The sequence below is a fragment of the Sceloporus occidentalis genome, unplaced genomic scaffold (genome assembly GCF_023333645.1).
Source record: "Sceloporus occidentalis isolate IW3139 unplaced genomic scaffold, rSceOcc1.0.p SCAF_1, whole genome shotgun sequence".
In the NCBI taxonomy this organism is placed as follows: domain Eukaryota; kingdom Metazoa; phylum Chordata; class Lepidosauria; order Squamata; family Phrynosomatidae; genus Sceloporus; species Sceloporus occidentalis.
In genome coordinates, this window is record NW_028316981.1 from 242,523,756 (window position 1) to 242,540,654 (window position 16,899).

A 16,899-nucleotide genomic window follows, 5' to 3' on the forward strand; every position below is an offset into this window, starting at 1 on the left:
GAAGAATGGGATGAGTGTGTGATGTGTGATCATCTTTCCCCTGATTGCAAGAATAGGATGGGATAAAGATGGGAACAATCCAGTTTGCTCCCATCCTTATCCTCCGTGTGATAATCTCCGAGGTCAAATCCATCTCCTGTATCAATTACATTCCACACTTGGGAAGTCCCACTGCAGATCAGGGTCCCACTTTATAAGTCCTTCTCATAAATTTGGTCCTACGTTAGCCCATTGCCCATGGTTCATCTCTTTATTTCAAGTGGCTGTACAATAAGCAATACCAATCAACTAGTCTGGCTGGTATCTGTTTGTAATGGGAGAATATGAGTCAACGCATCCCATCTTAACAAACTCCCATAGTCCTATAGTTAGCAATGGTAACAACAGTCACCAGTATTTTCTGTGGATGTCTATGATGAGCCTTGCTAAGAAATCATTGTGATGCATAACACACTTTTGGGGTCAGTGTAATAATGACTCCAAGATAATAAATTATTTCATACAAAGAATAACATTTGTGATGTAATGGTGTCAGAGCACACAGTGTGATATATCTCAAGGTTCAATTAAAGGTTAAGAAGTTACTATTGTAAGCTCAGGGCCAAAAAAAGGTACACATCTATGGGAGTAGTGGGGAAAACTCTAGTCCCTTGTTTCTCCTGTTTACTACAGGTAAGTGTTTTGACTGAATGTAATGAGCCATAGTGTGTGCTGCTATGGTTGAAGCAGATTAATTAAATATTTAAGCCACATTTTAATGTAATTTTCATATATTAACATAGGAAAATTAATCAATTACATTATGTTTCAATTACATGATTACAGTTACATTACTATATTAATGAATAAAAATTCAAAAAGAGATTTATCCCTTAGCCCAGTTTCTTCCATTTCTTCAAGACCCACTTGATGTATTATCATTATTATTAAGCTTTATTTATATAGCGCTGTAAATTTACAAATGTCCACTTCTATCCATCACTCCATCTATATTGCCATTCAGTCACATTATAATATTAAAGTATTTCTGTATTTGCAAAATGGCATTATCTCACCATGAGTTTACAGAGAATCTGCAAATTCACAATTACCGTAAATACTCAATTATAACTCAACCTCATGTATAAGTCACGGACATGTTTTGGGAATTGTGGATATAACCCGTGGATAAGTCAAAAGTAAAGCTTAGGGGCATATAACAAAGGACCTAAACAATCTCAAAGAACTTAGAAAATTCCAGTAGACATAACTCTTTGTGATCACTGGATGGATGAGAGAGTAGAGGGGGTGCTTCCAGGACAGATTATACTGTTGCCTTTCACCTGGGAATGGTTCCTTATTTTAAATAAGAGTTAAGATAGAGTACTTACACTGACCTGTGGATAAGTCAACTCGGTGTGTTTTTTTGGGGGGGTGTCAATTTTTTGACCTAATTTCTAGGCTTAATAATAATAATAATAATAATAATAATAATAATAATAAAAGTTTATTTATATTTCCCACCTCTCCCTATGGATCGAGGCGGGCTTACAATAATAAAAATGGAACACCAATTTCCATATATAAAATACATCTTAAAATCAAGACAGCACATTAAAATCCATATATCAAGATATCATTCACTTACTCAGAGTGGGATGTCCCTTCAGTTTTATAAAATATCAGGGGGATAAGCCCACCAGAAAAGGTCCGTTTTAATCGCTTTCTTAAAAGCTTCTACAGTAGTAATCAGTCGGATCTCTACCGGTAAAGCATTCCACAGTTTAGGGGCCATGAGAGTAAATGCTTTGTGGGAAGTTGACAATAATCTGGTATTTGAATAATCCAAAAGATTCTTTCCGGATGTTCTGAGAGCGTGGAGCGGATTATGTAGGGAGAGGCGTTCCCTCAAGTAACTCGGGCCCAAGCCATATAGGGCTTTAAAGGTTATGACCATTGACCAACACTTTGTACTGTGCCCAGAAGCTGATTGGCAACCAGTGAAGGGATTTTAATACAGGTGTTATATGGTCAGATCTAAGTGTTCTGGTAACCAATCTAGCAGCCGCATTTTGAACCAATTGAAGCTTCTGAACTTGGTACAAAGGTAGCCCCATGTAGAGCGCATTGCAGAAATCAAGACGAGAGATTACCAGTGCAAGTACCACTGCTTCATGGTCCATTCGATCCAGGTAGGGACACAGTTGGGGCATCAGCCGAAGCTGATGCCAGGCACTTTTGGCCATCGCATCTACCTGAGATGATCACTGTAGAGATGGATCCAAAAGTACCCCCAAACTGTGTACTTCATCCTTTAGGGGAAGTGTGATACTGTCCAGGACAGGTTGACAAATCTCCGTCCCTGGACTTGAGGAACCTATCACTAGTACCTCCGTTTTCCCTGGATTCAACTTGAGTTTCCTTTCCCTCATCCAGCCCTTTACCAACTCAAGGCAGGCATCCAGGGGAGAGATGCCATCCTTAGTCACTGCATCAGTCAGAGACATAGAGAAATGTATACATGAGTATTTGCAATAAGCAATAAAATTGCATTTATGTATTATTATTTTTTAACTTCTTACTTCAAATTTCAGTAGGACCACTGGCAGAGCAGAGACCTTCACATGCATCTCCTTATGTTGGACAGAGGAGTAGTCAGGAAAAGGAATGGGTGCACAAGGACAGACAGATGGCTCTTGGGTGCATTTCCACCACTTTGGCTATTTTTTGGCTATGGTAGTGCATCTGAACTCCATCCAGCTACACTTAAAACCTGGCTGGAGTGCTAGAGCTGTGCCCAGGACCTTTATACAATGTCAAAGAAACTATTTAGGTTAGTGTAAACAGGGGTTATTGCAGCATAAACCATTAGTGGATTTTGGACACTGCTTCCCTCTTTGGAAACATATGACATACAAATGGTGAAATGAGTTGCAAACGGAAAATATCTAAAGGCCTTTTTGCAACAGTAAGTCTTGCTTTATGGTAAATTAATCACTCATGAATCAATATGTGCTATTTTTCTCTGTTTTCCTGTAGACATAGAAATCTTTATAAATCTTTGGTAATGAAGCTTCAGAACTGCACTCAAAGTAATGTGCTCTGATTTAATTATCACATATTGTATGTGTGAAAGCCAGGTCATAAGTCTTTGCCTGTAGGTGAACAAACCTGTCCAATCATCCATAATTTAATTACTCAATCTCCAGTTACAGCCTTGATTTGCTCCAGTGAATGTAGCTACAATAAACACTTTAAACATACAAGGAAAGAAAAAGTTCACAGTATGGTTTCATTAGATAACTTTCTGCTGAGGAAAGCAGGAGTAGTACTGAAAGATTTAACATTCTGCAGTTGCAGAGGCAAGCATAAACTTACATTTGCCACCACGCAGGATTTCTGCCTTAGTCACATTATACAATAACATAAATTCTGCTTTAACATAGCACTTTGATTTTTGTTGTGAAGAGTTTCTAGTTGTTGGGAAATATTTTATAGGTTTTGATTTGCGTTTGTAGTTTAGGAGTTTGTCAGAAAAGCATGCCAAGAAGTCAGTTAGAAATGACAGCACATTCTTGAAACCTGTTAAAAGAGGCACTGAACTACGAAGGTGTCATTAACATGCATGTAATTACACTGTGATTTAAACTGCTCTAGAGGAAGTCAGATACATCACAGTAAACTGCACATCAATGACACTCTTACCATAGAATTAACATTTTCAGATAGTGAGCCCAGGGAAAACAGTTAGTCATAAATTGGCACACTGCCTGCATTATTTATTTGAGATAGTTAGCATATATTGTACTTGATCCTGCTGCTACTAAAATCAATGTCAAAGTCACTAGGATGAACATTTTATGATCATCAACATCATACTAGATTGCTGCTGGCAACCAGTCTATTTTTTCCCCTTATTTTATATTCCTGTTACCATTCATTATGGAGACTTGAAAGCAATTGTTGAGCTATGAAAACATAGGTGGGACTTTGATCCAACTATGTGTACAGCACAGGTGCTCTTAAACAATAAGACATAGCTAAATCTAAACTTTTGGTTATCCACATCTAGTTGCCAGTAGTATAGCCAGCCCCCCATGGATTCTTAACCCACAGGCTGAAAATGTTCTAAGAAGATATAAATTCCAAAAAGCAAACTTTGATTTTGATATTTTATATAAGGGATACCATTTCACCACACCCTTGTGTTTTATGGGACTTGAGCATCTATGCATTTTGGCATCCATGCAGGGTGGTGGTGGTGGTCTTGGAACAAAACTCCAGCATATACCAATGGCCTGCTATATCTCCAGTAAGGCAGGCAGTATGCCTCTCAGTATTAGTGCCTAAAGAACAAGAGCTATTTCACTCATGCCCTATCTTTGGAGTTCATCAGACAAGGGAAATTGGAAGTATAATCCAATGGCAATCTGAACGCAATCATGGGGTTTAATGTTATTGCTTGATAACCCACTACACACAAATTTGGGCAATGGGAAGTCAGTCCGAGCACAATCATGGGGTTTCACGTTATTGTGTGATAGACTACGACACACAAATTCGGGCAATGACATGCTATTTTGGGGCAATGGGAAGCCAGTTTGAATGCAATGAGCATTCATGTAATTTCGCTAAACTAGTGACTTTACGTGAATGCGTTCTGGCCACACTTTCTTTTCATTCGAAATTAAGAGAAATTTCTCATGTGTGATAAACTCCTATGGGCATTATAAATCTCTCTGTTTGGTCTGATCGAACATAGCTGTTCTCATATTCTTATGACTATTTATAAAAGACTTCATGTTGGTGTTAAGGCTGCAAATTCAATGAATCCATAGCAAGTAAATACATTGCCTCACACGTGTGTGTACATATGAATGCAGTTTCTAGGACAATTATTACTGATTACATGAACTGATCCCTCCATATGTGTATAGTTTAACAAAGCCATTCAATGAATGCATAGAAAAGGGAAAACAGAACCACACACAGATTCCTTGATGGTGGCATCTTAAGAGGTACCTGTCAGCATCTATTCTGTCTCTGACAGTGAACAATCAGACTATCCAAGGAACATCACAGACAGGCTATGAAAACAGGCATTCCATATAACGCAGCACACACTATAACAATCTACAGTACGTTAGAAATGCTGGATCCAAATGCATGGGCAATAATTCAAAGTAGTCAGAAAATTGGATGCTTTGACAGTTTTATGTATAGAGTACCTTTGCAGTTATGTAAGAATAGGATGGTAAAATCAGATATACTACATTATTTTGGTATTTTGTGTGCCTTTGTAACAAATGTAAAACAGGGGGGGAAACAATATCATAATTCTTAATTGCATACTTCATTTCACAATGATTTTTATAAAAATGATTTTACACCACAATTATTTTTATTACATTTTATGTTTACCTGTTGTGAGGTCACTCTGCACCTTTCCTGGCTTATAGAGGCTCACTTTAACTTTGCCATCACTCAGATACATTAGGAGGCCCCCTGAAGACTGGTATAATTTACTTGACAGCAAGAGACCTTCATTGTTCCAAGTCCGAAACTGAAAACTGATTGAAATCTCATCTTGGTCTGATGTACCTGCCAATGCTAGATAGCTGTTGGGGTTCAAAAAGGTGACAGGAACAATTGGGGGCTCTGAACAGGAGAAAGATATATTACCCTGTAAGTAAAGGAAATAAGAAAAGCATTAGGTAAATGCTGAAACAAATTTATCCATATCAGTTTGTTTTGTGGATAATCAAGTATTAGAGAAAATGTTTGTATTTACTTTGCTTGACATAAACAATAACATTTTCCACCAAAAAAAACAAACCAGGTTTAAGCAAGCAAATCACTTCTACATAATCCAATCCATGGTCTAGTTGTTGCTTATACTGTATAGTTCAACTAAACTGAGTTGATTCTTTCCATAACAAAAGCAGTGGCTGCACGCTCGCTCGCTAGCTCTCCCTCTCTGGCCTTTCTAGCTGGGGATTTTGAGAGCTGTAGTCCAAAGGTAACTCTTCCATGTCTTGATTTTTCCTTGTGTGGAGAACATCCTTGAGATTGGGTTGAACCATGTGGTTAGTATTTCTAAAAATGTAATAAATTGCATATGGAACAAAATCAAGAGGAAGTCACTGTCAGAAGGATCCACAAAATTGTGTGACATGAATTTTCTTGATATATGTGATAGACTGGCATGGAAGAAAAATTATTTTGCTTCTGTTGCATTTTAAAGATATGGACTAGGATCTGATATAAAAATACATCTCAGAGTGTGGAGGAAAGAACAAATATCAACAGCTGGCTAAAATATTTCCAAATGACTGAAGATCCTGTGCAAAAACGAGAGTTGTGGCAACTCATGGATGCATTTTAGTAGCAACCATCCCTGCTTTCATACCATATATAAGATAGAACAATGTAATGCATAAGAGCAGATGGCTAATTGGGAAAACAAACAGAGATGTTTGTGACTTAATTAAAGAAATAATTCTGCCTTTATGACACTTGTATCCAAGATATTAAGGAATAATGAAAAAGGAAATCTACCTAGCAGCTTTGTTTTATCTAACCACTGCCATCATCATCGTCATCACTCTCATTCAGACCAATCTCTGTTTATTGTGGTTAATTTGCAAGTTTCAGATGAGATGTTCAAATCTAATGATTTTTTACATTGCATGCTAAAATTATATTTCATAACTAAAATTAACTAACGTTAACAAATATTAATGCTAACTAATATTAACTTCTTCAGGACACATACACACGTTCCATCTAGCATGGACTTTCTTATTCCCAACCACAGCAAATCTTTAAGTACTTGTGAGGCATTTGTGAGGCAGCTTAATGTAGTGGTTGGAGTGCTGGACTATGACTCTGAAGACCAGGTTTTGGCCATAGAAGCCCATCAGGTGACCTGGGGAAAGTGGCATTCTCTAAGCCTCTGAGGAAAACAAAATACCTCTGAACAAATCTTGCCAAGAAAATTCTGTCGGCTTTTAGACTTTAGGATCGCTTAAGTCAGATGATGATAATAGTAATAGTAATAGTAATAATAATAATAATAATAATAATAATTCAAAGGCATTACTATCATTAATACAACTAATATCTTATACACCGCTATCTATCAGAGCTTCCTAATTATATTTTAAAGAAGCAATTTAAATAAATTATTGAATTATACAATACATACAATATTGCAAGTCTTACATACCTAAGTTAATATGAAACTGTTTGACCCCTGGCCAATCACAATGTTAATAGCACCCCCCCCCCTCAAACTAAGTTTAAAGGCATCTGAGGATTCTTCCCTTGATATCTTTTGGACAGGTGCCTAGCAACTACCTATTTCTTAATTCTATGATGAAACACAGCCTGGCACATCTGCATTTCAGATATTTAATAATGAAAGTGATATGCTGGTATAAATCATGTTCCTATAAATACTGCTGAAGTCACTTGGATTGTTGTGAAGTTTTAGAGTACTGAAACATAGTGATTATATGAATGATGCAGAGTCAGAGCCAGCATGGTGTAGTGGTTTAAGTGTAGGATTAAGACTGTGAACATTGAGGTTTGATTTCCTGCTCAGCCATGAAAACTTGCTGGGTTATCTTGGATGAGTTACACCCTCTCAGGCACAGAAAACCCTATGATATGTTCACCTAAAGGTCAGCATAATTTAGAAATGACTTGAAGGCAGGAGAGCCACAGGGGGTTATCATTTTACATGTAGCACATTGTACAAGGTGCCTCACACAAATGGATTAATCACATGACTCATGTAGGGATGTACACAAATAGCTCTTGGTTCTTTATATTGCAAAATCTGTGTACTGTGTGAAGGAAAATGTATGAGACATGTTGCCATCCCACACTGCAAGTAAAATTGAACACTAAGAGCCCTTTCAGCCTACACAGTTGTAGCAATTTGATCCCAGTTTGTCTCTCTCTCTCTCTCTGGCTTTGCTTCGCGAATGAAGATTCAGGAAGGATTCATCCCACGCTTTGTACTAGCGCGTTGGTGACTAAAAAGGCCAATTCGGGATAAGCAGGTCCGGTTGCAGAAAGCACAGCAGAAAGTCTCCTTGGGTGATGTTTCCAGGTTGCGGTTCTTTCTGCGTTGTCGTTTCTCTTTGAGGCTCGTTCGGCGTGAGCTTTCGAAGAAGGCTGCAGCGTCATGGATAGTGCGTCTCCATGCCTCCCGATGCAAGGCCAGGGAGGACTATTTGGGAGGCCCCAAAGAAGAGATACAAGGATCTATCTGGCCAAGCCTGAGATGTTGTTTCAGGGAGTCCTTGTATCTCTTCTTTGGGGTGCCCCTCTTATGCTGACCCGTGGCGAGTTCACCATAGAATACTATTTTGGGGAGGTGATGGTCCTTCATCCTAGAAATTTGTCCTGCCCAGCGCAGCTGCATCCTCAATAGCATGGCCTCAATGCTGGTGATCCCTGCTTGCTCGAGGACAGCAACATTTGTCACATAGTCAGTCCAGTGTATATTTAGAATTGTGTGTAAACAGCACTGATGAAAGCGTTCAAGGAGTTGTAGGTGTTGGCGATAGGTGACCCATGTTTCAGACCCATAGAGGAGAATAGACAGTACAATGGCTCTATACACACTGATTTTTGTGCTTCACCTCAAGTGTTTGTTACTCCAGACTCTTTTGTGAAGCCTTCCGAATGCGATATATGCCTTTGCCAGTCTGTGATCGATCTCTTTATCCTGCTACATGAAGGCCAGCAAGGTCAAGTCAGATATGGCGATGCTCTCTCGGAGCCCTTTCTAATAACTAATGGTGTAAAACAAGGTTGTGTTCTTGCTCCAACTTTATTTACAATCTTCTTCAGCATGATGCTCCAAAGGGCTACGGCAGATCTCAAAGAAGAAGACGGCATTTATATACGCTACCGTACCGATGGTAGCCTGTTTAACTTAAGCTGCCTGAGGGCCTGCACTAAGACTCTAAACTATCTAGTCCGTGAGCTGCTTTTTGCTGATGATGCTGCCCTCGTTGCCCATACGGAAGCAGCTCTGCAATGCCTAACATCTTGTTTTGCTACAGCTGCAGAACTCTTTGGACTGAAAGTCAGTCTGAAGAAAATGCAAGTTCTCTACCAGCCTGCACCACAGGAAGAACACTACCATCCCCACATCACCGTAGGCACATCTGTGCTTAAGTCTGTCCAGCAGTTCACCTACTTGGGAAGCATCATCTCCTCAGATCCCAATTTGTAGTTTGGTGCAAAATGTGGAATTCTCAACCATTCTCAAAACTCAGGATTCCATTGGATACAGCCAAGGTAGTTAAAGTGCAATCAAAGTGCTCTAACTGTGCAGTATGAAAGGGCCCTAAACACAAAACTAGTGTTGCCAAACTAGACAGGACACCATTCACAGGCTTGAATAGCTCTTAAAAATCAAGCTGCAGGTTTCTGAATTCAGATTAGGGGAGATTTAGCACTTTGCTTGCCATTTCAATCCCCAATTCAGTTTGGGTGACTTACATATACCAGTTGCATTAGAAGAAAAGGTCAAGAAATTGAGATTTTGCTTCTAGTGAAAACAGCCAGTGTGCATCCTTTGTGACACTGTTAATTTTTTTTGTTGGTTTCTTACTTATCTTACTCTAAGCCCTTGTGTATGCACTTCAATTTATTACCTAAACTAGACTTGCCATGGGATTTTTCATGTACAACGTTTGGTTTTCTAATTAATGGGAAACAGCTGCCTGACCTGTCAGAATCTGCAAATCTCCAGCACAAAGGGGATATGTAATTTAAATGTCCCTGATCTAGATTAGAAAACAACCTTCCTCCAATAGTCTCCCCAAGATGAGTGATACAAGGTGGCTAAATGTAGTATGAGCAATGGGGAACTAAGGTCTGGTTGCAATGTGACCAGGCAGTACTGAACTTTACCCACTGCCCTGCGTTCTTGAGGTGGCATGAAATTCAAGGGGTCACCATAAGTTGACAGGAGACTTGAAGTCATTCATACACACAGAGAGAGAAACTGTACAGTTTTGATAGTGAGCTTTCCTAAACTTTCATCTTTTAGCTGTGAGCAGGTACTGGGTGAATATTGGCTTTCTATGGGCAAAATACATTTCTGTGGAGGGGTTGAGTGAGAAATACACATATCTTAATACCATAAAAGCACCAGATTCTGTATGACAGTGAAAGCTAAGCAGGGTCATCCCTGTTTAGTACTTGGATGGGGAACCATCAACTAATACCAAACTTATCCCTAGTTAGTTCTTTGGTGGGAGACCACCAACAAATATTTCAGAGGAAGGAATGGGCAAAATTAATATCTGAGTATTCCTTATCTAAGAAAACCCTATGAAATTCATGGGTTTGCCATATGTTGATAGGATACTTGAAGGCACATGCACATAGAAGATACAATATAGCAATAGCAAGTACATTTCTATACTGCTTATCAGTGAACTAACACCCCCTAAGGAGTTTACAATGTGTAAGCTAATTGCCCCCCCCCCAACAAGCTGTGTACTCATTTCAGCGACCTATGAAAGGATGCAAGGCTGAATGGACCTTGGAGCCACTGGGATTGAATTCACAGCCTTATGGCCTGTAGTACAGGCATTTAATTATTGTCACTCCAGGGCTACCTAATACACAGATACACAGAAGAAGGGAGAGAGGGAACGATTTTGCATCCACATTTCTCTCCAATCAATCAATCAATCAATCAATCACTTTATTTATAGCCTGCTTTTTTTCTCAAGGCAGTTTACAGTTAAAAAGAAATACAAGTAAAAATGCATAGAGATAAAGGTTTAAATAATATTAAACTCTGCAAAATTAAAAGCAATTGAAGCATTATAGGCATAGGATAAAAGTATAACAGCACATTACAGTAAAACAGAAAGCCATTCCCATGTCAACTATGAGTTCCTGAATGCATGATGGAATAGAAAGGTCTTCCGGCTGATGAAAAGACAGCAAGGATGGAGCCAACATTGAAGATTATCACATTACCTCTGGTACCCGACTTACCTTTTCTGAATTTGGCTCAAATTCGGAACTTAGGCTCATTTTATCGCACAGCCTTTTCTGTCAAAACAGCTTCCCACTGCTTCCAGGGCTGAATTTGGGTCTTGTAAGTCACTTTGGCAGCCATTTTTTCCAAATCGGAAGCTTCTGAATTGGAAAAATAGCTGCTGAAGTGACTTATGGGAGCCGAATTCAGCCCTGGAGGGAGCGGGAAGCCATTTTGATAGAAAAGGCCATGCAATAAGTTCTGAATCTGAGCCAAATTCGGAAGAGGTAAGTCAAGCACCGATGGCGATGTGATAATCTTGCTAGTCTCATTAGCCAGAGTTTAGGAGCAGCCATGCAAAAAACAAAAACAAAACAAAACAAAAAAAAACCTTCTCCCATGTTCCCTGCAGGGCTGCAGCAACCGCACTCTGCAATCCTGATCTGGCCTTTCCAGGGCACAATAGCCATGGCACTGTGTCTCTATGGTGCTCCTTCAGCACTGTGTCATACGGATGCAGTGTTGGAGAAACGCCATGATGCTGCATGCCATGTAGAGCTGCATACTGCATTATGGCACCCTGGGGAAGAGTTTGGGCGTGCATCATGTGGATGTGATGCCCTGACTCCACCTCCAGGCCAGCCTTAATGGCAGGTCTGAAGAGCCTCTCAGATAGTCTGGACCTGAGTCATATAAGGCTTAATAGATAATAAGCAGTACTTTTGATTGTGCTTGGCAATAGACTAGCAGGCAGCTCAGCTATTTTAACAAAGGAACAGTGTGTTTGTTGTTACTCTGTGTGGAACTGGTGGGGGTGGGAGGCAGGAGAACTGAGTGGATGCCCACCATTTAATCCACTCTCCCCTGCAGTTTCTTCACACAAAGAGTCAATAATACCAGCTTCTGTAATGTGACTTATGGCTAAATCCATAAACCAATTAAATCAGAGTTTCAACAAACTCAAGTTAAAGGGACACAATTGTCTTGGGATTGTTCCCAAGATAAGAAGTCTTAAAGAAGTTCATGGAAGGCAAGTTTCCTGTTTTGTTTCCCCCTTTACAAGCCTCAACAGCCCCTAAAAAGCCTCTGAAAGTTTCCGTCCCTAACGTTTCATTAGTAACTTCGCATGTCCCATAGCACATTGTTGGTGACCTACAGAAACTCTTAAGAGGATGTAGGGGGCTTTTGGATGGGTGAAAGAAATATCTTTCATGTCAAATTACTGACATTGGCATACTACAGAAACAAAACATTGATACCTTTAATCGACCAATCAAATACACAAAATACATGGCATAAACTTTGAAAGCTCTACTGGCTTCTTCAACAGACAAAGGTGTTAGAAGAAAAAAATATAAAACGATGATGTTAGTCACAGGCTTGCATTTTCTCAAGGTGTTGCTAGTGTGTCCTTTGGAAGGATATCTATGCAAGCAGATCCTTCCTCCTCCTGGGAACAAAGCATCAAAGCCAAAGTTTGAATTCTATTAGCCATGCAAACAGGTACTCCTGTTTGATTCTGAACACCTTTGCCTGATGAAGAAGCCAGTGGAACTTCAAAAGACTGCATCATGTAGTTTGTGTATTTTGGTTGGGTTGGACTAATAAAGGTATCACTGTTTTGTGAAATTTAGATGTTTTTCTATTTTCCTGTATGGCCAGCAAGGCTACCCCTGAATATGTTTCCTGACATTAGCATAGTTTAGGACTGAAGTCCTTCAATACATATATGTGGGGATCATAGCTTTAGATATATATTTTAATATATTTATTATTTTTAACATATGATAAAGGAAATTGTCTTGCCTCTCTATATACAATGTTTCTTACCATAATGTTGATTTGAGGTTTCTGTCTCTTGGCCAAATCAATAATGTTCGCACCATTGTAATAAAGGTTTTCAAAACATCCATGAAAGTTTTTCCATGGTAACAACCCTGACTTTCCAGGCACTGGAATCCCTCCAAAGCTGAGCTTAGAAAGAGAAGAAAAATCAATAACATCATTAACTAATTTTCTGACAATCTGTTTCCAGTGTTGATGATAAAAATATTATCAGTGGCATAACAGGATAAGTTTCATATTGGCCAATTTGGATTCAAACTAGTTTTTCAAAATGCAGAGCATGGTAAATTGGAGAAGGAGCATGGTAGATTAGGAGCTAAAGAATATTAAAAACAAACAAACAAACAAAAATGAGACAACTTTGACTATTTTCAGGAAGTGATAGGTTTGTCCAATCATTTCAACAAAATGAAATGTGCCTTATTTGACAAGGTTCATTTATACATTAGGACAGTATACTTGGGCAAGTGTTTATTCAGACATAAATCCTGTTATAGGCCCGGTCCAGAGGGGCGCAATAGGGCGCCTTGTAACGTGCGAGGGGTGGCACTTCTAGACACCCCTCTCCCCTCGCACATGACGAGGGCGTCAAAATGGTGGTGCCCTGTACAGATGGGCGCAGCATCATTATGTGACAGATGCCTAGCTCCGTACATTGCAACACCATTGTGATGTTGCGAGTGCACCATTGGTGCACTGTGGCATCATGGTGGCGCCGCAAGAAGAACTCGCTTTTTGCAGGTTCTTTTTGGTCCACGGGGACGTCCCACGGTCTGGAGGCTGCGGCTTCCCTGCGGACCAAAGCTAGGCGCCAGGAGACCGTCCTTTTTGGATGGTCTGTCCCGCACCATAGTCTACTTATTTGTTTGGAACACACATTAAATCAGCACAAAGCAGAGAAGTGCGGGTGTTGGAGGTGAAAACACAAATCCCTTGTCTCCTATTCCATCACTCTTCTCATGCTTGAAACAATGAACCTGCACAGGCAACATCTCACTAAATGAGGATGTTCTCATGGAAGTGGAGATTCTGGTAGTTGTTATTGTTGCAGTTGTAGGGTGTCTGTAGTCACTTGAATAACTTCTGTTAAAAGGAAGGCTCTCCTGTATAGGCACATTGCTCTCCATGCGAGGAATACAATGGAAACAGTGATGGAAAGGGCAGAACTAGGACAATGTCACCCTCTTCATGTGTTAATTCAATGTGCTTCCCAAATAGTGCAATCTGGCACATGTTAAATGGGGCTTATTCTTAGGTAAGTGTGTATAAGATTACAGTCTTTGAAAAGAAATATGCATAGCTTAATTCCATATTAGTCAGATTTGTCTCAATCTTAACCTATTTTCACATATTACATAATATGTTTTTCTTTAAAAAAAATAATTAAGGTATCGGTCTTTCATGTGACTTTCATTGCAACTGCTTACCTGACATCCAACAGAAATGTTCAGATCAATGAAATAACTTGTGCACATATTTTAGAAATATATTTATTACTCTCTATTTACTCTGGTTTAATCACTGACACACTGTCCACTATAGTGCAATAACTATGTTGTGCATACAGACTACACATCTCAAAAGAGAGAGAGGGAGAGAATGAGAGAGAGAGAGAGAGAGAGAGAGAGAGAGAATGCTTTGGATGCACAAAGGAAAGTGCTTAATCTTCTGAAGTACTCAGAAACAAAATGATGCCCCAGAGATCCCATGTTCGCATTAATTAATGCAACTCACGCATGTTTGTGTGAGCCATTAAAGTGAGAAAACGGATGACAGAATCCGGAATAAGGGTTTTAGTAAAATAGTTGAAGGTAACCTATCCTCTTTTGCATGCACTAAAGGCCAGACACATCTTGGCAAGAGCAGGAAAAGACAATAGTGTCCTCCACATATTGTGGATTATGACTCTGGTAATCCCTGGCTGTTGTCATTCTGTTAATGCTTCATGTGAATTGTATACCAAACCATTTGGATGATGCTCAATTGGAATTGCAAACATATATATCTACATTTCATTCTTCAGATGCCTAATATTTTGGAAACACTACATCTTCTACTGTCTGCTCCATTTACAGTTGTCTCATCTTACATTTTTCTCTGCCTGTTGTAGTGCACATCACTGGTTGTATGCCAGTAGGTGGTTAATGGAGGTGGATGTATTGACTGGTGAATGGAATTATTTAGGCACAAATGCAAATGTACATAGTATTGATCCACAGGAGACAAATTAATGTAGCCATCAATGTAAAGATGAATTTCCTGCTATGTCCTCCATATTCCAAATCCTGTCTAGCATTGCTGTGTTATAGAAGGATCAGTATGTGTCCCCTAACAGACTGTAAACATGGCCATAACAAAAATAATATTTGGTTGATTTGTATCAAAGCAGAAAAGTCAAGGTCTTGTACACTGGTAAACCATGAATTAGTAAAAATATGCAATGAAATTTAATATATGTAATTAGTTCAATAAAATACAAGCTTCAACATGAATCGAGGATGCTAAAACACTCCCTTAAATGGCTCATGGTCTCCTACAATTGAATAATTGCATTTACATAACAAAGATAATAAATCTAATAAATGTAAGAGAATTTTCACACCTCATAATCAAGGTCCAAATAATTGAATTCTCCCTTTGCATGAAAATGGTGAGTGTGTTTATCAACTGTAAAGTTCACTTGATTATTGAAATGTTCAATGAGGACTGAATGCCAATGCTGATCATCCAAAAGGCTACCCAGAGTGATATTAATCTGGGCATCAGCAGAATATATTTTAGCATCACCTTCAAGGGGAGAAAAACAAACTGTTAGGTCTGTTGCAAAAAAAAACACACAATGTAGACATTAAATTATATGGCTTGTTTTGGCTTGTTTTTTTAACTACTAAATAGATGAGCAAGATGAATTTGCACTTGGTACCTATGTTGATGAGTAAGGAAAGCTTTCCATTAGCTAGTGCCAATGTGATGTGATCTCCATTCTGTCCTTCTCTGTGTAGCAAAATTCCTTCTCTTTGGATCGTTTTAAACTTCAGAGATATTACATCTTTTAGTGCTGTCGTGGATTTGGGGTTAAATCTGTAAAGCAGGAAACTCTTTCCATCAAAATCTGCCACCTCAGACCCTGAAAATAACACAGATAAGGGCTCTCTTACAATAGATTTCCAACAAAGTTTGCTTTATTGTTTGATAATAAAGAGAGTGTGATTAATTTTTACATTCCATTAACCTGTCCCTTGTAGTGGTGCTTCATAGACCAAGCAGAGGTTACTTCACCCTAAAATTAGGAAGATGTTCCTCTACGCAGTTCATGACTGACCAATGTTTGTTTCACCATGCCTGCCTTTTCATTCTATAGTGTAGCCCACTATAGGAATAATCTTAGCCCAATCAACAATGCTACTTGGTTCCTAGAGGTGGGCCTCTGAAGGACAGACCTCAGAGGAAGAATTTTTCATGTGGTCTACTCCTGAAGTGTTCTATGGAGCATTTTACATTGCTTTGATCATTGTCATTGCTCACATTGCTGAGGCAGGAGCTCTGAGACCACCTTTGGAAGACTGAAGTTTGCTAGAGAGAAGGCTGAAAAACACAAACTTTGAAGGGAAGGGATGGAGAAATCTCATCAGAAAAGAGGAGTGGTGAAAATACAATAGGATTCATTTTTTCAGAGAACAAATTAACATTAGGCTATGTAATAAAGTTATGCTGCTGAAGCTTTCCATTATTATTATTATTGCCATTACTTTTAGTATGTGCCTTTAAACCACCTGACAATCCCATGAATTTGATAGGCAAGGAATAATCAGAGGTCATTTTGCTAGTTCCTTCCTTTGAAATATATTCTACAGCACCTGGGATTCTTTGGCAGTTTCCCATCCACATACTAACCAGGGCTAACCCTGCTTAGCTTCAAAGATCAGACAGGATCTAGTGCCTTTGGGTGAGAGGAATGTTAGACTCTTCTCATGCTTTTAAAAAATTAGCCTGCTGGTGGAAGGGACTAGTTCAGTTTTCAATTTTTCTTTGGCAATAGTCAAGAGGACAAACCA

General features: G+C 39.1%; 1 protein-coding gene across 1 annotated transcript in view; it reads right to left on the minus strand.

The window, feature by feature from the left end:
• LOC149323688 (contactin-associated protein-like 4) overlaps positions 1-16,899 on the minus strand; it is a 351,361-nt gene that overhangs the window by 115,144 nt on the left and 219,318 nt on the right. Inside the window, exons 5-8 of the mRNA XM_089491044.1 lie at positions 15,768-15,971; positions 15,447-15,631; positions 12,830-12,973; positions 5,401-5,662 (exon numbers count right to left, since the gene is read on the minus strand). Coding sequence (XP_089347170.1) covers positions 5,401-5,662; positions 12,830-12,973; positions 15,447-15,631; positions 15,768-15,971 — 795 coding nt within the window. The remainder of the gene's footprint in view (positions 1-5,400; positions 5,663-12,829; positions 12,974-15,446; positions 15,632-15,767; positions 15,972-16,899) is intronic.